The sequence below is a fragment of the Amblyomma maculatum genome, chromosome 9 (assembly GCF_055883805.1).
Source record: "Amblyomma maculatum isolate TAMU_Amacu chromosome 9, ASM5588380v1, whole genome shotgun sequence".
Taxonomy (NCBI): Eukaryota; Metazoa; Arthropoda; class Arachnida; order Ixodida; family Ixodidae; genus Amblyomma; species Amblyomma maculatum.
The window spans coordinates 13,096,949-13,120,865 of NC_139352.1; the positions used below are offsets into that span (position 1 = coordinate 13,096,949).

The 23,917-nt window shown below is 44.9% G+C and overlaps 3 protein-coding genes across 3 annotated transcripts in view; 1 reads left to right on the forward strand and 2 right to left on the reverse strand.

Moving 5' to 3' along the window:
• Window positions 1-2,359: 2,359 nt before the first annotated feature.
• LOC146178352 (uncharacterized) lies at window positions 2,360-5,433 on the reverse strand. The gene is made up of 3 exons (XM_084579742.1): window positions 5,365-5,433; window positions 4,852-5,007; window positions 2,360-2,685 (listed from the first exon to the last, which is right to left on the reverse strand). Exons 1-3 carry the CDS (start codon window positions 5,431-5,433, stop codon window positions 2,443-2,445), a joined length of 468 nt encoding a protein of 155 aa, XP_084435868.1. The 3' UTR covers window positions 2,360-2,442.
• Window positions 5,434-8,270: 2,837 nt separating this feature from the next.
• Window positions 8,271-23,917, reverse strand: part of LOC146178353 (sodium- and chloride-dependent neutral and basic amino acid transporter B(0+)-like) — a 31,810-nt gene continuing 16,163 nt past the window's right edge. Inside the window, exons 7-11 of the mRNA XM_084579679.1 lie at window positions 23,653-23,756; window positions 21,427-21,551; window positions 19,799-19,917; window positions 12,749-12,877; window positions 8,271-8,288 (exon numbers count right to left, since the gene is read on the reverse strand). Coding sequence (XP_084435805.1) covers window positions 8,271-8,288; window positions 12,749-12,877; window positions 19,799-19,917; window positions 21,427-21,551; window positions 23,653-23,756 — 495 coding nt within the window. The remainder of the gene's footprint in view (window positions 8,289-12,748; window positions 12,878-19,798; window positions 19,918-21,426; window positions 21,552-23,652; window positions 23,757-23,917) is intronic.
• The window catches only part of LOC146178354 (uncharacterized), a 72,502-nt gene continuing 61,277 nt past the window's right edge, over window positions 12,693-23,917 (forward strand). The window contains exon 1 of the mRNA XM_084579680.1: window positions 12,693-12,911. The gene's annotated coding sequence lies outside the window, so the exon portion shown is untranslated. The remainder of the gene's footprint in view (window positions 12,912-23,917) is intronic.

The following is a 23,917-nucleotide window of genomic DNA, read 5'->3' on the forward strand; positions in this document are numbered from 1 at the left end:
TCCCCCGCAAAGACAGCATTTGAGGTTTTGATTTTTTATGGGCATCGCCGCATTTACAACATCGCAATGAGGACTTACAACCACCAGCATGACTATAAAGCCAGCAATTGTTGCACTGCAGATGACTTGATAGAAATGGATCTACTTTAATCTTTAATCTCCGCTTTAATCTCTGATGGACAGACAGTACCTGCCAAAGTAGCAATTACTGATTCTGTTGGCACCCGAACATTATTTACCTCCCAGCTGTAGCGATAGATAGCAAAAACACCTGCCGCAGAGAGAAGGTTAAGGGTTTCTTCTGGATTCAAGAAGGAATCTACACCTCGGACCAGACCTTGTGTGCAGGCCAGGTATGGATGAATGAAACTGCTACTGGATGAGATGCAAACGAAGAACAGTTTAGTAGGTCCTTTACACATGCCAGGTCTGGTGAATGGCATAGAATCCCACCGCGACCAAATTGGCGTACCTCAGCTATTTCTTCGTAGAAGAAAGTGGCTTCCTGAAGAGCTGTTCTAACATCCCCTGGGTTGTTCATTTTAATGGTGTCACCATCCTTAAGAACGAGCGCCACAGGTATGTTGCGGACGCCGGAGCTCTGAAAAGCTTCCAAGGGCAGTTCATTAGACCGAAGGGAAGCCTACCTAGGGGACCTCCCTTGGCCGGGAGTCTGCGTTGACATTACCTTAAATTACCAATCTCAAAGCGTGCGTTAGCCACAGAAAACAAAAGACGCAAATGCGCAATGCGGAAAAACAAAAACAGGACCAGCGACCCAATAGCCGATCGGCGCGTGAGCAAGCTGAGGAGCCACATAATTCCTCGTCAGCACCCGCCCAGCGCCAGCTTCTGCTTCTTCCGTTCTCTTTATTCTTCTTCCGCCCTTTTATGATATCCCAAAGAACGTGACAATTTTATAAAAATATATCAGCGAACGGGCTGTTCTATTTAATTTATAGCAGGATTAAATGAAATTGAACTATCGACGTCCGTATTACATGACGTAAATAGCGGCCTGATATGTTACACAAGTCGGCTTACTTCGACATTTACACCTCGTGTTTTAAGGGTGGGCGCAAACCACCGAAGGAGCCCAGCCGAGAAAGAGGAATTTCTGAGCGGCTGCTGTGGCTACGGAAAGTTCTGTAGCAACATCAGAATTTTCTATCGTTACAAGAAAAGTACTGCAAAAAAACAACAACAATAGCGTTACAAGAAAAGTACTGCAAAAAAACAACAACAATAGAACTTCAGAAAAGTATTACGTTACGACATACCTACATAATATTTTATTATATTTCTTACACAATTCTGTACCTTTTTCAACTGGAAAAAGGGAAATCCCGGAATTACTCCTAAGTGGTCGCATCGTTGTATGATGAGTCGCTTTCAAGGCGATACCCTTTAATGACTCATACTCTCGGCGTTCGTTCGGTCACACTATAGCTGTCAATGAAATGACGCCATCACCCGAAATCGAAATCAACGTCGTCAGAAAAATAAAAATCTGGTTTCCATCGGGAATCAAGCCTCCATTCCTCGGATTCCGAGCCGAGCGCTGTAATCAACTGCGCCACGCTCGGGAACGGGAAACACATAATTCTCACAGTGAGGATGATAGTAGCGATGACAATTACGCTGCAATTAGTGGTAATGACAGTGATGTCATTAGTAATGATAATGACGGTGCATTTAGCTGATAATGAGAGCAAACATGATGCACCGTGTGCACCTGCAACGCTCAGGCTTTTGCCTTTCAGCAGTGTATACATTCCACAGTGCTCTTACAATCTTTACTGCCCACTGGGACCCGTTGTAAAACAAGCGAAAGTTTTCTCTTCAGTGTAAGAGAGCCGAGTTTTCGTGGCGTCTGTAGCCTCTACCGGACCTTAAAAAACTTCAGTGACTGAGTGTCCCTGTGTATTTCTGCAGCCCCCGCGATAAGTTGCTACTGAAAATATGGTAACGCCTGTTGCTGCGTGCTAAAAACTTAGCCTCAGTATATTTCGATTACTGCTCGTTGTAGTGAACTTGTTTGAAACTGCTTCGCCTCCAGTTTCAGATGAGAGCTCCTATATGAGCGTCAATGATAACGACCGCGCATTTTTATAGAGCCCAAAATCAGTACTTACCCAGGCACGATTAACCAGTGAATGCAGCTCCTCTACAGGCATTCTGCGTCACGTTTAAGAAGACGAGCACCAAGCGCTGCAATTAATTCCTCGTTAAGACCGATGACTGCCTTGCGCATTGCCATTACCGCCGACTTTTGCTTTGGTATGCATAGTGAACTCTAATTAGCTGAATACACGCATCAGTTTATTACTTAGTTACTGAAAATTGCGCGAAAGGAGGACATTTATTCAAACCTGCGAAACGCTGAATGACAAACTCGAAATAAGTTGTTCTCATTTGAAGCAGATTTCACTCTTCGGGGTCTCAGTTGGCTTGGGCGGAGGCTCCGAGAATGGCAGGGTTTTCCTCGCCGGTGGCCCTGCTGCCGGTGTGTACCACGAATGTGCCAGTGGGTCCAACGGTAGCTCCACTGGTGTACTTGATCGCCTCCTGACGGTGTTGGTGCACGATCAGGCCTCGCGACACAAGCCGGTTCTTGTACTCGCGCGCAAATTGCGGGTCCGCCGGACGCCATCTTGTGGCGTGCGCCTTCACCACCTCGAGTTTCTGCGGGAACAAGACATTTTATTCTTTTCTGAGGCACAATGAAAGAAGCAAGGTCTGCTTTTCGCGAAAAAAAAAAAAGTCACAGTTTAGGATGGTGACAATTTTTTTCATTTGAACATGCCCGGCCTGCCACCTACGGTGAAACTAATAAAATTCTGGTGGTTTGGTTTGTAGGGTTTAACGTTCCAAAGCGACTTAAGCTATGGGATGCGTCGTAGTGGAGGACATGAGAAATTTCGACCACCTGGAGTTCATTAACGTGCACTGACATCGCATAGCACACGGACGCCACTCCGTTTCGCCTCCATCGAAACGCAGCCGCCGGCGGTCGTGTTCGAACCCTGGTTCTGCGACACAGTAGTCAGTCATCTTGACCACTGTATCACCGCATCACCGCGAAAAACACAACGCAAACCTTTGTATCCTCATAACATAGGTTCTTGTACTACACAGTTCTGGACTTCAACTCGTCGTAGCCAATTAAATTCTGGTGATTACAGCGTCTTCTGCAGCATTCCGCACTCCGCAGTCCATCGCCTTGAGAAAGAACTTGGTCTGTTTATTAAAGTTTATTAAATCACCAAAGAAGCGCACTTGTCATGGCTCTGCGCTTCCTGTAGGTAAGAGTTTGGGCTTTTTCTTGTTCGGATTTTACCTTCGAGGAACCAAACGCTCTGCAATAATCGTAAGTATAATGCGGTCGATAAGCAAGCATAGGGATTTTTTTTTTTGTCATAAGGTACGTTTTTGGTTGTTTGTTTGCTGCCGGAACTTTGTAGCTGACTTTTTAAATTCCCATTCTCTAATACGAACGCTCGTCTTCTGCAGGTGACCAAAACTGCGTGGGCGCAATTATTATAAAGGCGGAACTAACCGACCTCCTGATAACTACAACAATCAGAAAAAGGCTGTTGTCATCCCCTACGTACACATCTTGTGACATATTCTAAAAACGATTACACAAATTCGGACTTACAAGTAGCCCTTCTCGCTTCATGCAAGCTGTCTATGCTTAGCCGTGTTAGTAGGCCATGATGGAGCCTATTCCTGGACGCAATACAAAACATAAAAACGGTTTGTGTACACTGAGGGACGGGTTTACGGAATTCCACCATCGTGTGGAAAAACCTTTATAGGACAAAGATGACGATGCTTAAATGAGAGATTAAGAGAACACAAAAAAGATTTGGCTAATTCGAAGGACAGGCCGCTTTACTGCCTCGTATGCACAAATAAACACACACAAAAAAAGAATGCAAGCCTACGTTCAATAAGTGCAGCACTTACAGAAAAAAAAAAAAACGAAAGAAAAAAAAAAAAAAACGACCGTATAACAAGGGCAATAACTGAGGCTCAAAGAAGTCTTGAACTTGAGGACAGTTGCGTCAGCACCCTTTTTTTGGCGTTATCGGATAAAGAGTTGGCGTTCTTATACAAGGCGCAAGAAAGGTAATGAGCTTCGGTGTTAGGCATGCGCACCACACCTGTTTCCTTTCGTCATGCGTCGAGCCATATGTGCATATACCGGTGCGGACAAATTTAAACGGAGCACGCTATTAGCTTTAAAAAATTTTCACGCGTTGCTTAATTGAAACTGTCAGTTATGGCATGTGCAGACCAGTAGTAGACGCCAGTGCCTTTTCACTTGAATAAATATTGCTTTTTTATCTCCAGTGCAGAAGGCATGATTTTAATTTGAACTAAAAAGCGTGCTCCGTTTACTTATGTCTGCACGTGTGTTTTAACTTCTTAAAAAAAAAAAAGGAGAGAAAAACCCCAGTTGTCCTGTCAGTGCTGTGTGTGTCCTCATCTTTGTTCGCCCTCGACCTTCGCTCTGTTTCATCCGACATATACTCCGCCCACCCCAAGCGAGCCCGAAGTCATCTCCAAGCACAACGCCATCCGCAGCAGCTGCTGTACAACATCCTGTCCGTCTCATACAGGCTAAGGCTTCAAACCTCATCACCTGAAGAGTTCGCCCATCAGGGTGCCTCGATGCGCCCCCCCCCCCCCCCCTTTTGCGGTCAAGCGTTAGTACTAAAAGCGGACGAACCTCCACGTATACCAGACCCGCCACATGGTCGCAAGATATGCGCACTGCGCGGACGTCGTCGTAAGGAAAGCAGCCACGCAAGCAAAGTTGGCGAAACCCTGCTGTGAACTCACGAAGTCGTTGGCTGCGAGAACGGAGTAAGCGTAAGAGGGCACGAACGTCAGTCCCACAAACACCACGGCTTCAAGAGTTATCCTGGCTGCCACCGAGTACTCGTAGTCGCGGAACGTAGGGCTCGGACGGAACAGCAAGCCCACCAACAAGAGGATCTGTAAGCAGTCGATACGGAGACATTGTAATTAAGTAGGCTAAGCGATCGACATGTGCGTATAGTAATCTACCAGCACTGAAAGTCTAAAAAATCTCGATTCCGTTTTTTGTCCTCGGCCAAATGCTCGAAAATATAGTAAATGAACGTCACTAGTTAACTAATATAAATAATTACCAGACCTCTTAATCAGCTGGATATTTAGAAGAGTACTGCAGCATATTGTGTCGGCCGCGGCTTAGAGTTTATTCCTGTAAATACGTTTTTCTGTTTTCAACTCGCTATTTTCTGCAATTTTGGAAAGTGTTCGCTAAAACATCCGGTGTAGATATATGGAATGAGACCAGTCGCCGCTTACCGTGAGCACCATTGGGATGACGGAGGACCAGAGCACCTGCAGGACCCTGCCGGGCGTCTTCTCCAGCATGAGACCGCAGTCAATCATCACGCGCTCCAGGCCTGACATGGGAGAAGATAATGGTGCATTCTGTATTACTAGTCCATAGCTCGCAGAAAAGAGCTGGAGAGCCAGCGAGGAACCCCTTCAGGGTAGGCGGCACGTAGTTAAAAGCTGTTTTTAAAATTGGAGACGAAGAAGCTTGTGTCTAATTTTAATAACAGCGTAGAATTATTCTAAATACACGTGTTTACAATTTCGATAACCACAGAGTGCTCCTGAATTGTATACTACGGCCTGCGAGAATTACTATGGCAAGATATGCATGGTATTGGGGGTGTGCTGTTACTGCCATCGTATAGGAATATATTTCTTCCCTGTTCTTGAAGCGCCTCGTAGTAGAGATTGGTGGAAGATCTTCAACGACTTCAACGCCTCTACCCGATACTGAAGCGCCGCCTAAGTGCAGTAACTCTCGACTGCGCATGTCGCACCTTTCGCGTTTCCGGAGGCCTTTTAATACCTTGTATTCATCGGGCCAGCAGTCAGATTCAGTGAATGTGTGCTTCGAATGCAGCATGCAGTAAATGAACAGGACCAATACTTAATTCAAATGGCTTACAGTGTTGCCACGCTAAGTATGCGGGGAATATACGGCTTTAGTCAGGTTTAAGTTCTGCTTTGAGGGGTATTTTTTGAGGCGTTAATTACGCAGAGATGGGGAACTAATGCGTCTCTGAAGGCCGACGTAAGCATAAATTTGCGGCTACCCAATAGTCCACTTGACATTGTCAGAACAAACGCACTGCGAAAGCGCAAAGGAGGGGAGACGCGGCAGATATGCACGGCTCTCCTACGCTTCTCAGGTCTGCCGACAGGCGGTGAAGCCATTGACATGGGCACGTACGTATATTCTTCATGTAATTATATTAATTTTGCTTTGCCATAATAAAGAACAAGATCCGCTAAATTTCTGGTTTGTTGGCTTATGGGGTTTAACGTCCTAAAGCGACTCAGGCTATAAGAGATGAGAGGCCAAATTCTGGAGAGACTATTCCGTTTTTTTTTTTTTTTTTTTTTTTTTTTTTTTTAAGTGTCTACAGGTCGTTATTTTAAACCCTGTCAGAGATACGTCAGTGCAATCTATGCAAGTTAATTGTACCGCGGACACTAGGTACGTGAAAGAGCTCACTAATAAGAATTTAACTAAAGTTTAGTAATTAGATTTTTAGTTTTGATTTCAGACGCTAACATCATGTCCGGCAACATAACAGCAACTTTAATCCAGTTTTTAAGTTTCCTTTATTGGTGCTGCACTTTAAAATAACTAACATCAAAAAGCTGTCTTCCCGCAATACGCATTTTTAAAAGGCCGTCGCTTTGTCTATTTTATGCTGTAGAAGCAGCGAATGCGATTTCTGGGACAACGACCAGCGACGCCGTTTTAAATATATGGAGTGCGGGAAGTCAGCTTTACGAGCTAAAAGTGCGTATTTTTGACGTTAAGTATTTTGATCTGCATTGCCGATAAAGGAAATTTAGAAACTGGACTCAAATTTTACGTCGACAGCCTTCATTTTTCTAATATAAAAATTTTCCGCTATATTTAAAGATAAAAAGTTCAGTAGTTAATTTTAGTTAACTATTGAATAATTACTGAGCTCTATCACGTAGATAATATCTGCTTTGCTTAGCAATCTGCCTGCATAGACCGCACTCCGGTTTCTCTTGCAGGGTTTAAAATAACGATCTGCAAACAGTTAAAGAAACAGCCGGTATACGTTATAGTACATATTCAACTGCGAAGTGAGCTTATGGGTTTCGGCTCTGTAGCTTTCGCCGTATAACCACCGAGATAGATAGCGAGTATAGATAACGATCATCTCTTCTCGTCGAGCGTGTTCTGTCACGCTTAAATCCCTGAGCTGATAAGATTTCGCTTCAGAAGGTCTCACCGTAGAGTTGGAACACGACAAGCAGCTCGCCGACGATGTTGGCGAAACCCACGATACTATACAGGTATTCCAGTATCAGGAACTCGATATATGGGCCAGCCTGAAATGAAAAACAAAAAACGAGACGGAATTTTGTCCACCTTTTGGAAGGGGGGCACCGCACCGCTACGGTCATGGTCAAAAGATTGCCTTTCTTCTTGCTGCAGGTTTTTTTTTTTTTTTTTTTGCTGCTGCAAAGATCGTCGATGTTATCCTGCCTTGGCTGCAACGTAACCACCGCAGCAGGCATTTGCGAAAAGCCGGAATGGGACAAGCGTGAATGCAACATCTAACCGTCACCGCCTTTTCTAAAGGTTGACCGGATTTTCGTCTGGCAACCCCATGCCACTATCTGCGCGCGAACATTGCCTTGGCTACAAAGGCATCCACCGGCCACGGACCACTGGGGCACCACACCGCTACGATCATGGTCAAAAGATCGCCTTTCTTCTTGCAGGTTGGTTATTTGCCATGTGCATCCTGTACCCGTTCTAGCGATCCGTACTTACTAGCGGTGTCGTGCCCCTCCGACATGTTCAAGCGTTGCCTAACATTTTTGTGTCAGTGCGTATGTTCCTTCATTGTCAATGCTCACTTGGTCTCTTTGCTCTGTCAGGCGACATTGAGTTAAACCCTGGTCCTCCTCCTTCTGCGCCATCCCTTGATTCTATTGCCCAGAGTTTATCACGCTTATAACTTGCTCGAACTTCCGTGCTGTCTGAACTGGCACTAATTCGCACTTCGCAGTCGAATTTCAAAAGCATGGTCAGCAGTCTTTCGTCGCGCGTTGATGCTCTCGAAAAAATTGTCGCAACGCGTCATTGCAATGATGTCAGTCCAACATCTAATGCAAACCCGGCTATTCAAAGCCTTTCAACTGAAATCCAAGCCCTGAAAAAAAAAAAAAGAAAAAAAAGTGACGATTACGAGAACAGACATCGGCAAAATAACCTGCTGTTCTTCGGGCTGTTCGATACGGCAGATGAAAGATGGGAACAGTCTGAAGCAGCCATAGTTTTTTTCTGCTCAGATAAAATAAGTGTATCAATTGACCCTGCTGACTTTGAAAGAACGCATCGCTTAGGCCGGTTTGAGCAAGGGAAACAACTGTCCATAGTAGTCAAATTGTCTCGTTTTAAGACAAATGCAAAATACTTTGTGCTGGCCCTAAACTTAAAGAGAAGCCATTTTTGGCCCGTGAAGATATTTCAGCGCGTGTGCATACCCAAAAGAAACTTCGGCAAAGAAAGTGGCTTAAAATACAAGGTACGATATGATAAGTTAATCATGGGCGACAATCAGTTCATCTACAATGCTGATACCGAAACAGTGGTAGAACACGAGTCATAGCGGTCACTTTTCACTTCAATGCCCCCCCCCCCCCCCCCCCCTCCCCACGCACACATGTCTGTCAAACTATGACTTTCGTTTTAGCAAATGTTCGTAGCTATCTTCCGAAGAGAGAGGCAGTGGAAGCTTTTCTTGATGATAACGGCACTGATGTCCCTATATTTACAGAATCGTGGCTCTGAAGTTGTATTCTAAACGAGCAATTACTTGATAACAACATGCCGTTTACGATCTACGTACTTGATAGGGTTTCGCACAGGGGTGGTGGTGTTCTAGATTTTATTAAAACTAGTAATAATTCTTCTCTTCTTGTTATCCATACCCGTCATGAAATTCGTTGTGTCAAACTCACCTTTTCCACAAGTACATGCATAAGCATTGCATGTTATCGCCCTCCTGACTGTGACAGTTCTTTTATTACTGATATTTACTCCGTTCTGCTCGATCTTAACACTTGTTTTCCTCGCGCCTATTACATCTTCTGCGGAGACTTAAATTTTCCTGACATAGACTGGGAAAACGTGCACATCTTCTCGTCAGTAGAAAGATTTTCTTGAAGTTGTCCTGACACTCAGGCTGAGCCAAACAGTAAAATTTTCTACACGTGGCAGTAACACTCTTGATTTAGTTTTTACGTCCTACCCAGATCTCATCCAATCCCAGTCATGCATTGACGGTTTCAGTGACCATAACACTGTGATATTCAACTTATCACTTCAGATTCCTCAACGGCAGCGCTCTGTAAAGTACATACGCGACTGTAAAAAGAGAGACCTCTCGTGTTACCTCCGCGCTAGAAGACTTTCCTTGATTTTAAGCAATCCGCATTTAATAAAACTGTTGAAAGAAACTGGACAGCTTTCAAGAATAAAATTTTTGAACTGGTTAAAACCTATGTTTCACTTTTATGCATTCGCGGCGATTCTAACAAGCTCTGGTATTAGAACTCCTTAAGAAGACTTTCTCAAAAGAAAAAGAGGCTTTTTCGTGAAGCTAAAGGAACCGCGTTGGCGTACGAATGGAAAAAAAATATTTTGCATGCTTACAGGAATATACACGTCTTCTAAGGTGTACAAAGAGAAAACGTTTCCGTAGTGATCTCTATGGCATCCTACATTCCAACCCAAATAAATTCTGGCGGCTGTTATCACCCAAATCGAGCAACTTGCACTGCATTACTCTTTTAAATTCGGATGGTTCACAGGTGGCTCCGAAACTTCGATCCGACGTCATGAATTCTTATTTTACATCTGTCTTCACCCATTAGACTACTTGGAATACATCAACTCTACAATGTTTTAACTTCCCTGATATGACCCCTATCAGCATCACTACAGCTGGCATCTGGAATCTGGTATAGACAAACTAAACTATTCTAGTGCCGCGCGGCCTGACATTACTGTAAAGTTATTAAAAACTACAAAAATATATCTTGTCATTTTCTAGAAATAATATTCGACCAGTCTGTTTCCAATGGCTCAATACCCAGGGACTGGAAATTTAACAAAGTTGTTCCTGTGTTCAAGGCAGGTAACTGGAGCGACCCATGGAATTATCGTTCTATCTCATTAACCTGCATTCCATGTAAATTTCTCGAGCGTATTACATACTCACAAATTGCGTCCCATCTGAATTCCAACTCCTTCTTTTTCAGAAATCAGCATGGGTTTTGTCGTGGTCACTCATGTGAATCGCAATTATTCGTGTTTACCATGGGCCTTCACTTAAATCTTGATTCTTTGTTCCAAAGCAATGTCGTCTATCTAGATTTTTCTAAAACATTTGACCGTGTCCCTCATCAACGTCTTATGTCCAAACTTTCAGGTCTTCACCTTTATCCACTTGTTTTAGATTGGATTCATAACTTCCTCACGGCTCGCCCTTAGTTCACTGTAATAGGCGGTCTTCCTTCAAATACTACTTGTGTAACTTCCAGTGTACCATAGGGGTCTGTGTTGGGATCGCTGCTCTTCCTAATTTTTATTATTACTTTCCCTCCAATATATCGTCCACCATACGTCTCTTCGCTGACAACTGCATTATTTACCGACGTATAATTACTAAACAAGATCAAACTGCCCTGCAGAACGATCTAAAGCTAATTGAAAACTGGTGCCCATTGTGGGTGATGAAACTTAATACTAGGAAGTGCAGCTATATGCAAATTTCAAGGAAGCGCTTGAACTTAGCTTACCCTTACTGTAACTGCAACCTCGGCTGCCGTAAACTGCATCTCAGTTGAATCATTCATAGAACATGTCAATAGCATTGATTCATCAGTAATGTCACCGCGATAAAACTATGATGCTGACTTTCATTTTGTATTTTTTTGTAACTATACTTGTTTTCGTGCTGAACCCGCTATTTCTTCTCCCTGAATTGCCATCATTACCACCACAATGCCGCTATGATGATGAATTCTTATTTTGTATTATATAGGTACCCAACTTGTTCCCTTGTATTGTCTCCTTTGTATCCACTCCTGCATGGGCCCGATAAGGACGTGCCGTATTTGTAAATAAAAAACTAATTACGGAAGTAACAGTTAAGCGAGTAGCAAAGAACAAATTTCCGCTCTGCTTATCTGCTATGCAGTGCTCATTGGGAAATTCCTTCGATCGTACGGAACAGACGGCGCGAGCCGCCGACCGATTCAATGCCTTATACATACATCCATCGTTTTCAAATCATTGGGATTTAAAAGCTCCTAACGGCGGATCTTAAGCGTTCTCCATTTTTTTTTTAAATTTGAGGCCACGCTCTGTTTAAATTCCTATTAACCAGTCCCTAGTTTATGTACGGTATGCACGATGCATCGAACGTTATCTTAGACGCCAATTCCGCAACTTCTGTTACTGACTTGCGTTGATTATATGGTTCACCAGTTAACTTTCTGACAAGAAAACGCATGGATTTATCTGTCCTTGCTCCCTGACGAAAACTCATACTCAACTTTTGATAGTTCACTTCGATGTTTACTAAGCCGACATCGACTGCTAACGTATTTCTCAGACTGGTGATTGTTTCAGCTATGTCAACATGCACTTCATGCCTTTGGTCTAGTGACAGGTGTTAATGCGCATTTAAAGGTGTCATTCGTTCTAAGCGTAGTCAACAACACCTCAAGTGACATCGAGATAACAGGACATAGCAGGCGTCCGTCATATCAAATCGAAGCGGGCACGGCGCCATGAAAGAATTTGAAGTGCAGAAAACAACCAACCTTGGCACGCGCTTGACGCACTTTAAGAGTGGAATCTACGCTTGTTGCAACTTTGGTGCATTCGTGCCATTTTTTTGCTGTTTTGTTTTAATTGAGAGTGCTTTTGTTTCCTCAGAGGCACCTTGTAATGCGCTTTGGTTGTATTTTGCTACCCTGGGGTTCACATCACGGCCCTAAAAACTCTGCCACGTCAGCTGCCAATTGGCACCTGGCCCAACTCTGCCTCAAAAATCTTCGACTAGTGGAGGGGTTCATGACGTCGCAAATTCAGCTGACTGAGCCATGTGATGATTTGCTTAACAGTTTGAAGCATCGCGATACCGACATACCCTCTGTACCGCTCAGGGAATTTCGTGACACAGGACGGTGAATAATGTCAATAATAGAGAGTTTTAGCTTACCGTGATCCGCGATCCGCTACCGTGATCCGCCACCGCGCGTTCCACTGCGCGTGCCCAGACACCCCTTGACGCCGATAGATGGCGCCACATACTGGATGTCGGCACATAGACCTGCCGCGTCGGGACCAATCAGCGGGACCCACGCGCGGTAGAGAGTCACGGTGGCGGATCACTGTAAGCTAAATCTCTCTAATGATAGCGCTGTCTTTTTTCTTAGAATGTGAACTGTAATGCTATCGTATATATAAAGATATTTATGCTCTGTAAGATTATTTATTGTCATGTTTAACAAATGTTTATGTATCGAATATTACAGGTAAAAATTCGTCACAAATGCATCTCTCCTGACACACGTCCACTTGGGCAGTGCGACTCACGGGAGTGGCGTAGACGCAGCTGGCGCAACAGCACAAGACGGACGTGACTGCTCGGACCGTGCGCTTGTTGACATGGGAGTGCGGGAACTCCTCGTCGACAACTTCCGCAACCAGTTCCGTTGTGAGAAGCTGTGAGGGACACGAGGAAAGCGACATCCTCTTAGTGAGTGCCAAACAACTTTCTCTAATCATCAATAGACGTCACGCTCAAATAACGCCAAATGCTGTAAGAAATACTGCAAGCTGCTGACCTCTGTACAAACGAGAAATGGCACCCCGGAAGCTGCTTGTTAAGGAATGGTGTCGTATATCCTTACTCTCAAACCTTCAGACAACGGAGTGCTGTGCACGATATTTGGCCTTGGGGGACTGCACCCTGTAAAAAGAAGCGGAAGAAGCCTCTCCGGCTTCCTCCACGCTCTCTTGTGGGCGCTGACATCAGTGCTGCAGTGTTGCAGTACTGTACAGCTACACCTTAGTTTATTCGAGTTGCTGATATTACAGAAAGCTCACCAATGGTGACGCATAATAATGATCGCACAGTAAGGCTACGCGTTATTTGTTTCCTTTCGTTCTTTAGCTATCTAGAATAGCCGATATAATTCCACCATTTCAGCCAAAAATCACAATATGTAAAAAATGTATTTCTGCAAGCTATAGCCAAACTTCCGGCTGACTCATTAAATCGAGGCCACTAAATACTACGAAGAAGCGATCATACAGTACAGGCATTCAAACTGGCTGTGCGCTGCTAGTGCTGCTAGTGAAGTTAAAACACCCCATGAGGTCTAAATAAACTGCGGCGCCTTCTCCACTCTTCGTTCACAGCACTCCATTTTCGCTTCCTTCTGGGCACTGTCCAGTTTTTAATGATATTAAGACAATTACTACGGTATGCTTTTACTTGTGAGCTGTTTAAATATTACAAGCAGCGAGTTTTACTTTACTTATTTTACACTTAGAAATAATGAGTTATAAGCCGATGCGTTCTGTGATGGTTGGCTGCACAACAACGCGGGCATTATGAACGTGATGTGGATAAATAATTAGATGATTACTTTAGATGATTAAACACCTAATTAAATTTTTACTTAGGGCTTTTGGAGGAAAATATAAACTACGAAACTGGAGGCCATCGCATAACAAATGTTAAACGAATTATGAGAAAATGGTTTCGAACTAATTTTTTCACATTTAGTAAAACTGCACCGTAACTATCAATATCAATACCGTGTCGTCTTGTCTTCTCTTTTATGCGTTTTTACTGTTAGGCTGTAGTTACACACTATCAATATATCCGCACATCCTCTATAGGCGGGTTTGTTCCTTCCCTTTTATTTATTTTCGTCGCCTCTTCGTCACAGCCTGCAGAGGATGTGAGGAAGAGGCGACGCGTCGGAACCCCGGTATGCATGCCGCTAGAAGGGATTTGACTTTTCCCAACACCTGGCTGCCCGCTCGTCGGACACCTAAGAAGCTTTGCGCACCAGAACCATACAGCAGTGCAGCCAGGGTTCACATTTCACCGATGCTGACGTCAACAAACTCCGTAGACGCTTTCTCTGTCCCGCGTGCACTCTCCGCGTCCGCAATCTTGTTGTGTTTCTTCCGCTTTGAGAAACTGAAGTCGGCTTTGAACCTCCGAGCTTTTAGCCCTGCAAAACGGTGTCCAGCCAGCCTAGAGCTGTCGCGGCGTTACCCTGCCGGGGTGGCGCAGTGGTTACGGCGCTCGACTACTGTTCCCAAGGATGCGGGGTCGAATCCCGGCCTTGGCGGCCGCTTTTCGATGGGGGCGAAAAGCAAGGCGCCCGTGTGCTGTGCGATATCGGTGCACGTTAAGGAACCCCAGGCGGTCGAAATTTTCGGAGTCCTTCACTACGACGTCTCTCATAGCCTGAGTCGCTTTGGGACGTTAAACCCTACAAACCAAACCTAACCAAACCTTTTTTTTTTTTGTTGTTGTTGTTGTTGTTGGCGTGCGTTTCGCGGACTCCAAAAATCGTTTCGGGCTGGGGTCCATGATGTCCAGCTATGATGCCCGCTGTCTTGTGAAGCTTAGACCGAACAGTGCTTTTATGACAACCTAACTGAGCACATTATCCGAAAAAATTAGGGAGACACTTAGGCTTAAAGGTTAGATGCCTTTCACAAACACCGCGGTAGTTTTGTCAGATTTTACCATTCTCTGTATTTATTTTTCCTATGGCCTGCCGAGTGATGACGTCAGCGGTAAGCTCGAACGCCGCTTCTTAAAACTTGATGCGTCCCAGTGCGCGTTCAGAGGAATGCGCTGTTTACGTTCGATGCAACGTCGGGGGTACTCCATCGTTAGTTACGCAATAGTGTTGCACACACACTTTTTTTTCTTTCATTCATGGTAGATTTTCGCGTTAACAACGGACAACAACGCCGACAACGGCTTGCACGGGGACCTTGTTCTCCCGCGTAATATTGGGCACCATGGAAACGTTTGCATGGGCAGCATATTTTACTAGTCTCTGAGTACACACTAGCGAGAGAGAGAGGAAATACTTCATTGAGCGGATTACGTGCTCGTTTTATTTAGACAGCAGGCTGGCGGCGCAGTGGTCTGCTTGTTTTGTAGCTGGTACGAGTCGAGCTATATGCCCTCCAAGAAAAAGGGGGTGGGGAGTCAGTGCGGTTATTGCGTGGCCACATTAATGAGTTAACACTGAAAACGCCCAAAAGTAACTACATAATGTTCATGCAAGAAACACTCGGCCACGCAACCTGCAGATCAGTTGCGGCTGGTCGAGCGGGAACAGCCAGAGGGCTCCTGGACTAAGAGGTCCTCCTTTGAGTGTTTACGTTTTTTTTTATTTAAATAAAGTTTTTTCTCCTCCTCCTCCTTAAAAATTTATAACGTTCTTCTTAATAACACCGCTTTTCAAAACATTGCAACAAAAGGTATATTCGAAGGTTTACTGAAACATAACCTTATTTTATAAATTACGGCATTTTTTTCCTATATAAACGCTACCGACCATTTACAAGTCTTGTAAATTCACATATAATTTATGCACTAGCTGTGTACGGCTCGTCGTATCGTCCAAGGCTTCATCTAGCAGGTTGCCCAAAACACTGTTCTACGCATTATATATTTTTGCACAAACGAGACAGTGTAGCGTTCACCTTGCGGCATTTTAATATCTTGAGCATCCAGATAGCATGGCCATTACCAATGTAACGTTTAAAATACTGAATAAGGTATAAATTTGCCCATGGTGTGAAACTTCTGTAATGAAACAATGCCTACTCGACTCGATCATCACGGCTACTCTACAAGCCCCACACATTAGAACTAATTATGGCGCTTATTCATTTACATATACTGGAATAAATTATTGGAACGCACTACGGCCACACCTTCAAGGCATAGATTACTACCAACGATTGTCCAAGGAGCTAAGGCAGCACATTTTATCAATAATTTGAATGTTTTACTTTTACTGTCTAAATAAGGTCTAATGTCTCTATAGTCACGTATTTTTAATTGTTTTGTTTTTTTCTAATTTAGGTTTGCGTAATTGCTTTTAGGGCATTGTTAGTTATTTAAACCCCTTTCACAATTTTTGTACAAGTTCTGGGGTTTTACCTGTAAAGCCAACGCAGTTCAATGACCAATAAAGATTGATTGATTCATGAGAAACGTTGGCATAGTGTTCTGGGTAGTTTTTATACATAGCAAGCTCACTGCGGTAAGGTCCGGCACGCACAACCTTTCTTGCGGAGCTTGATGTACGAGTCCTCTTGAGCGTTTGTATAAGGTGTGAATGCTTGCAAATGAAGCCGATTTTGAAATTTCAATTGACTGGTGGCATACATTTTAGTAAAACCAATGAATCAGAAGATTGAATTGGGGCCTTCACTGTTTTAGCCAGCTATCGCAATACAGTTGATTGGCAGTTAGTGCGAACTGCTCGTCAGATGGCCAATCCTTTTGAGGGGCATCAGAAACGTGCCATTAGAGGAGTGGTGCCAATACATACATCGGTGCCTGATAAAAAATAGGAGCGTTCTCTCTCTTTCTCTCTGTTCTGTCATTTCAAATGCACACTATACCCTTTCAGCGTTCCTCTGCCAGACAATGGACAGAGCAGTGCGTCTAGATGGTATCCACGAGGTTAAAGCGCACTTTAACGAGGTGTGAGGTGAGGGGATCGTGGTGTTAAGGTATTAATAATGCTGGAGTAGCCAGGCACTGTAAACATAGAGAGGCGTAATTGAAGTGAGTGTCCACCTCAGAGAAAGCCAGCGCTGCCGGTCGAGGATGACACGATTTCGCGGCACACTAAACATAGATGCGTCGACGCTTAGAAGGAACAGCTGATGAAATTCGTTTAACTTCTCAGACCAAAGTAAACAAACGCTCGATGAGTGCGGGCAAGGCGGTTGCTTGTACTTGTCGGCTTTTATGTACGCTTGTGCAAATTTTCAAGCCTTTGGAGTAGCAAACCTGAAATCGCTCCTCTGTTGAATTTCTCGAAAGCGCCAAATACTGCGCGTGAAAATTATTCCTAAAGCATGAAGTCATTTAACAGCCTTTCAATAAAAAGCAAAAATGTTGAATTACTCCCGCCGCCATTTTCATCGAAGAATTTTGCATAAAATTATGAAGAAAATTACGATATTTCCAAACGCGAAATTCGAGCGCAGCTCTGTGCAGCTTCGGCGAAGTGAACAGCAGAGCCCTATCGGTGGCTGAGCCTAGCTTGTGCTTAGACGTCGCTCGTGTAATTCGTTTAGCACCAGAGGCGTACAAAAAATCACCGGTAGCGTCAATCATTTTGAAAGAACTGGCTGACACTGTTTCGTGCTATTTTACTTTTACAGACGGTTTACACTTGGAAGGCAACGCTATGAGCGGTGTAGCCCACGCGGACAAACTGTCGTGTGCAGCAGCTTTCGCCTTCATATTTATAGGCTCCTTAATTGTCTGGAAAAATTTTGACAAAGCGAAAGGAACGAGAGAGGAAAGCACTGAACTGGGGAGCCAGAGAGAGGGAGGAAGCGCCTATGGCGTTTGATGCCGGCCTCTTTGCCACTCGAAGTCAGCTCGGTGGGGTGTTTTGGGTGACCGACGAGCGAGCGACGACGCAGAGCTAGGGGGAAGCTGACCCCGCAACTCCGAGCGGCTGAGGTGCTGCCGCCAACGCCTAGCCTTTTCACTCTACACTTCTTAACACTTTCAAACTCACGCGCTTAAGCATTCCTTTTCGCGCTTTTTCACTCTTGGCTGGCCGCGCGGTTTTTCCGCGCGTACTCTTACTCGGGACGCCGAAGCGGCTCAGCCGACAAACGTGCGCACAATAGCAGCGCTCTATAATAAGACTAACTCCGACACCGCGCATCATGCGGTCGCAATTCATATGCGCGTGATGCGATGTTAAGCGTCGCGACGCAGTGCACTCGTGGGATTTTGATGGCACTTATACATTGTGCGTGGCTACCGCTAGTAATAATAATAATTGGTTCATAGGAAGGGAAAGGCGCAGTATCTGTCACACTTACTCTGTGGACACCTGAACCGCGCCGTAAGGGAAGGGATGAAGGTGGGAGTGAAAGTGGAAAGAGAGAAAGGGGAGCCGTAGTGGAGGGCTACGGAGTAATTTCGACCGCCTGGGGATCTTTAATGTGCGCTGACATCGCACAGCACACGGACGCCACTGCGTTTCGCCTCCATCGAAACGCAGCCGCCGAGGACGGGTTCGAGCCCGGGAACTCCGGACAGTAGTCGGGCGTCTTACCACTGCACCACCCCGGCGGGGCAGGCCACCGCTAGCACTTTACCACCCCGCCGGGGTGGCGCAGTGGTTACGGCGCTTGACTACTGTTCCCAAGGACGCGGGATCGAATCCCGGCCTCGGCGGCCGCTTTTCGATGGAGGCGAAAAGCAAAGCATCCGTGTGCTGTGCGATAGCAGCGCACGTTAAAGAACCCCAGGTGGTCGAAATTTCCGGAGTCCTCCACTACGGCGTCTTTCATAGCCTGAGTTGCTTTGGGACGTTAAACCCCACAAACCAACCAACCAACCAACCAACCAACCATTTTGCAGGAAGGGTAGCTTTACCGAAGTGTTCGTAAAAGCAGCGATTATTCGCAACAATATTCTTATTTGAGTAGGTTCGATCACTATTTGCTTGACATTCCGTTAGGATTTGAGCTAAACTCGCTTTTTGCAAAATGCTATCCCGACATCTCCATTCTTGACATGACCTGCACGAATTCAACCTGCGTATTCGCCCTCTGTTTAGCCATAGAAAAACGCTGCTTGATAGCATGTTGGGCAGTCAGATCAACTTAGTTATAATTGAAAAAGACGCATTTTCGCGTGACCTAATACAGTTGTTCGCAGGTAAAGCATGCGTCTACACGTAATGTGAGTGTCACTACATGCAGCATGCCTAGGGGTTGAAGTTCCCCTTTGGCCCATCAGTGAGCCATATATTATTGCGTGCACTCCCAGTGCAATTTGATTATTGAAAAGATGGATAGACATCATCGAAATGTAATGACGATACCACCGCTTGGTGTCGACACAATCGCGCTGGTTATAAATAACAAAAGAGTGCAGGGCTCCATCAGCGTTCAGGAGCTAAGGTGACAAGAGTGGCATGCGGCACTACCGTATGAGGGTCTTGTCACTATCTCAGCTCGCCGTGGTGGTGCAGTGGTTAGGGCGCTCGAACGCTGGGCCTAAACATGCGGGGGCCACAGCGGCCGCTTTTCGAGTAGGGGCGAAGAGCAAGGCGCCGGTGTGCTGTGCGATATCAGATCACGTTAAAGATCCCCAAGTGGTCGAAACTTCTGGAGCTCTCCAATACGGCGTCTCTCATAGCCTGAGTCGCTTTGGGACGTTAAATCCCATAAACCAAATCCCTATCTGCGTCTTCACAGCGAATGAATGAAAGATAAGAAAGTGTGTTTTTTTTTGGTATTTTTTTAAAGCTAAACTAAAAATAATTTAGTGTCCGAAAACAAAGTAACGGCCATACACATTGCCTCACTAGACTTTTGCGGGCCACATACCAAAGGGCCGAACCCCGTGACGGCCACAAAGAGGAGGAAAGCCAGCAGAAGTGCGCCAGTCGTCTCGGTCGAGAGCAGCGCCTGCGGCACCTGAATAAAGGCCAAGTCCTCCACAACGTCTGCGCAGGGCGTATAGAAAGAGAGAAGAAAATGAATTAGAATGCCTGTAAAGACAAAGAACAGACAACGCTGCGGCATCGCCATCACCATCGCTTGTCTCCGGCGCCCATCTCTCGAGCTGAAGCTGTGCCCTGCGGCTGGCAATTCGATCCTGCTGTGCCCGAACTACTGGCAGCGCTAGACGTTCGATCAAACTATTAAATCCACATTTCACTTGGTGGAGGAGCCGTATTTTTTATTATATCTGAATTGCTGGAAAAAATTGTGCTGAGCCATGCACACCACAAGAAAGACGAGACGATACGTGGTGAGCATGGTTCCGCGCAATGTTTTTCACCAATTCAAGTATGCAGCAACAAGCCCAACAAGCGGTGTGAATTTGTTACACCTACTCGCAAATGTGGTCGAGCTATACACGCAAACAGCTTTTAGTGCCTCTTCAGCAGAGGTGTGGGTCTGCGATTACAGTATGGGTGAAAATATAAAAGCGAGCTCGTAGAAGGAGGGGGGGGGGGGGGGGGGGGGGGGGGGGGGGGGAGACGGCGCGCTGAAGGAACCACGATAACCAGACGACGCAAGCAGTGGCCGCAATAACTTTCTAATCATCATATTCTTTCTTCATAAATGCATTGTGATAAACAGCGTATTCACCTACCGTCATGTTTATTCAATTTTTCTAACGTGCTTAAAATTCTGTATTACCGCAAACCATTCAAATCTTTATTTGTTCTTTTCTTTATCTTTATCTTTAGCTTTATCTAGACTTTTCCTTGGCACCTTTAAATTGAGCTTTGACGTGTGCGATGGGCATTTTGTTCAATTACCAGCGAGCACTTTGCTGTTATCGCCGCCGAATCGCTTAGTTCTTTTTCGGGCGCAAGTGAGCCCAATAAAGAATCTATTCCAGTGAACTTCAAGCCTCCTCATTTGTCGCAACCGACGTCGTCACCACTACGTGACAATGTGAAAGAAAATATAATTCTGCCGCACACGTTGTCATCGCTGTGTATAACTTTTGGTGTGTCGAAACGGCAGCCGGCGTAGGGATCACTTGTGCTTTTGTGCGTTCATCGGCGTGTAGATAAAATCTACGAAGAAAGCAGCGACATAACGGCTACTAAAGTTCCATCGAAATACCAAATTTGAAATATTGACTAGAAGTGCAGCGATAACATGTAATCTATATAAATATTTTTTGCATTGCCTAGCAGTCATTTTTCTTAACATTGCACCGATCGTTAAAAGCAATGTTTTCCTAGCTAAACCTTCTAATGCGCCGTTTGCATAAATGATCTTTGAAGTATTGATGCCGTTATCGTCACTGATTTATTTACACAAGCAACAAAAAAGGCCTCTGTTGCGACATTTTCTCGTTGCACTGACGTTTAAGCCGAATGTGGACGCCTTAGAATTAGTTCTATTTTGGCGGCCGCAAAATAGGAGGCGACGTTACCGCAAGGAGTGTTCACCGGTGAAGTATAGCCAGTGACTGTTCGCCTGTAACTCACTGCTTCCCATGATCTGGTCGATTTCGAGGCCAGTCTTGTAGCCGTAGCTGCCAAACACGAAAAATATCACCGACGCCGTGCCCAGACATGTCACCGTGTCGACGACCAACACGAAAACGATGTCTCTGCGCAGAAGAGGAACAAATGATGAACTCAGTCCCACCGCGAACTGAGATAAGTGAAGGTTAGAAATTTGCATTTCATATTGTACTGTCACAGCAGATCTGACAGAAACACAAGGCACTGCCTACGCTAGTTGCAAATTGTACTGTTAAGACGCGCGTTTATTCTATCATTGAAAAAAAAAAAAAAAAAAAAAAAAAAAAAAAAAACTAAAGATATTTGCACGTAAGCTTCTAGTTTTCTAGATTACTAAGCAAAACTTAAGATGCTTTAGCAAGAGTTCTTGGGCTAGTTGGTTATCGTCTGCAGAACTGCTCGTCCTATTCTATGTCTCCTCTCGTGTGTCATGTATTTAATCTTTCCACGGATTCTGCAAAGGCTCAGTACATTAGTTCGATTGATGCCGTTGTTTAGTGTTGTAAGGGCCAAGCCTTAAGAATGCTTAAACGGTCTCCACCATACTCTGAAGCGGGTCCAGGATGAGGCGCCCAGAAGGCAAACCGCTCACATCGTTAGCGGCAGTCAGACTGGCCCTCTACGTTATAAGGAGGGAGAGCGTATATTCCTCTCATTACCTTCCCGTTTCTTCCCCACGCAGATGAGCTAGTGTGCAGTAGAAACGACCCTTGCGGATACCATCTGGGATCGTCGCAGGTATAACTTCCTAAATAAATTCAAGCTATGGAGACACCGTAGTGGAGGGGTTCGGATAGTTTCGACTACCTGGGCCTCTTTAACTTGCAGTGACACCACAGACTACAAGCGTGCCTGCGTTTCGACTTTATGGAAACTCGGCCTCCGCAGTCGGCATCGAATTAGTGTTGTTCGATTTAGCAGTCGAGCAGTCGCAGGCTGAGCCTCTGGATGGGTCAGAAACTTGAAGAATGCAGGTGTTCATGCTGAAGGAATTGCAGCCCTATCCTTATGAAAATTACTAAATTACTTTCAGAACATTCAAAACTGGACGAAGAAGACGGGATGAAAAAAGACACCAACCGTTATTTGGCCAGAAAATGACGTCGCCATTGTATTCTGAGCAGAGAACTGCGACAAAAACAATACGTTATCACCACGTTCTTTAGCGCAGCGTAGAAAAAAGGCCTCTTCTTCCACAACTCGCCAAGTTGTTTGGGGCCATTGTCAACTGCCACAACCTCATCCCACCAAGATTTGTAACCTCACTGGCTCACGTTTATCTGCAAGGTCTTGTGCATTGCGGCATGTTCAAATCGGCCGTTTGCTTAAATGGACATCGGATATTTCGTCCTCACAACTCATTCTATGCCTCCGGTCGTTCTTCTTGACTTCGGTTGGATATCATTACCCCCCCCCCCCCCCCCCCCCCGATCCATTATTTCAGTCTCCCGTCTTCCAGTGTTTCTACACCTTAAGTTCTATTCGCATAGCTCCACTGGCTTCAGTCCATATTCAAAGCAATTTGATAGCTTCGTCACTTTTGCCCGTGAGTTACTACAGATACAATACAATACAAGTGTAATAGGGATACTCCTCCGCTGAGAGGTAGTGTAAAAATCAGCAGGGATCTCAAAGTGCTTAGAAAATATGATCCTTGTCATTGTTATGCTTAATATTTCACTCATGTGTATTGAAGTGATAGTCGTTTTGGGCACCACACTTAAAAATATTGATTTAATTTCTACGCCGAATGCTTCCTTACATTGCTCCCTTTCAAGGAATTGAACATTGGTATATGATCTATTTATTTTAGGCCTATCGTCCTATTTTGCGCTTTGAAGTAATTGGGCGTGCTCTGCAATTCAGCCCCTGGGATACGTAGTGAATGAAGAGCCATTATAAAATCCCGCATTATTAAAGCATCCTCAATCTCTTTTATTCATAACTGTTCGTAATTGCATTTTACTAATTCTCAAACAGAACGAGAATGATAATGAATATGTAGGTGAGAAGGGGAACTGCTACAAATTGATGCATGCGGCCCACTTGGACTCACCAATGGCTGAATTGAGGGAGGACCAAGGAAAGTTGAGAGTCTGGTACGAAGACCTGTCGATTCTTTACTTATGTGGAAAGCCAGCCGTTAGCAATAAGCAAAGGTGGGTAATGTATACGATTCACACTTACTTGACAAAGTTGTTCTGGAAGGAATTGTGGGCGCCGATGAAGCTGATGCCGTAGCCGCCTAGACCGATACCGAATACGGCGAAGGCCACCACGTCTTGCCACATCTATGCGAAAGCAAGGTGCGAAGAATGCATAATGATTGTTTATGCAAAGATTCACCTTTGTCATCATTGTGAGCATACAGAATTTGGAAGCTCTATCTCTGTCACAAACAAATGAAGTGCCTACGGAAATATATCTTATTGACCTTTGTAAAAACTTTTAA

What these genes read in the sequence shown, in the direction of transcription:
- LOC146178352 (XM_084579742.1), bottom strand. Translation starts at nt 5,433, where the DNA reads ATGCTGGAGAAGACGCCCGGCAGGGTCCTGCAGGTGCTCTGGTCCTCC. An exon ending in TCATCCCAATGGTGCTCACG is followed by an intron (nt 5,008 to 5,364) that starts GTAAGCGGCGAC and finishes GACTGCTTACAG; the next exon opens with ATCCTCTTGTTGGTGGGCTT. An exon ending in TTCTCGCAGCCAACGACTTC is followed by an intron (nt 2,686 to 4,851) that starts GTGAGTTCACAG and finishes TTGTTCCCGCAG; the next exon opens with AAACTCGAGGTGGTGAAGGC.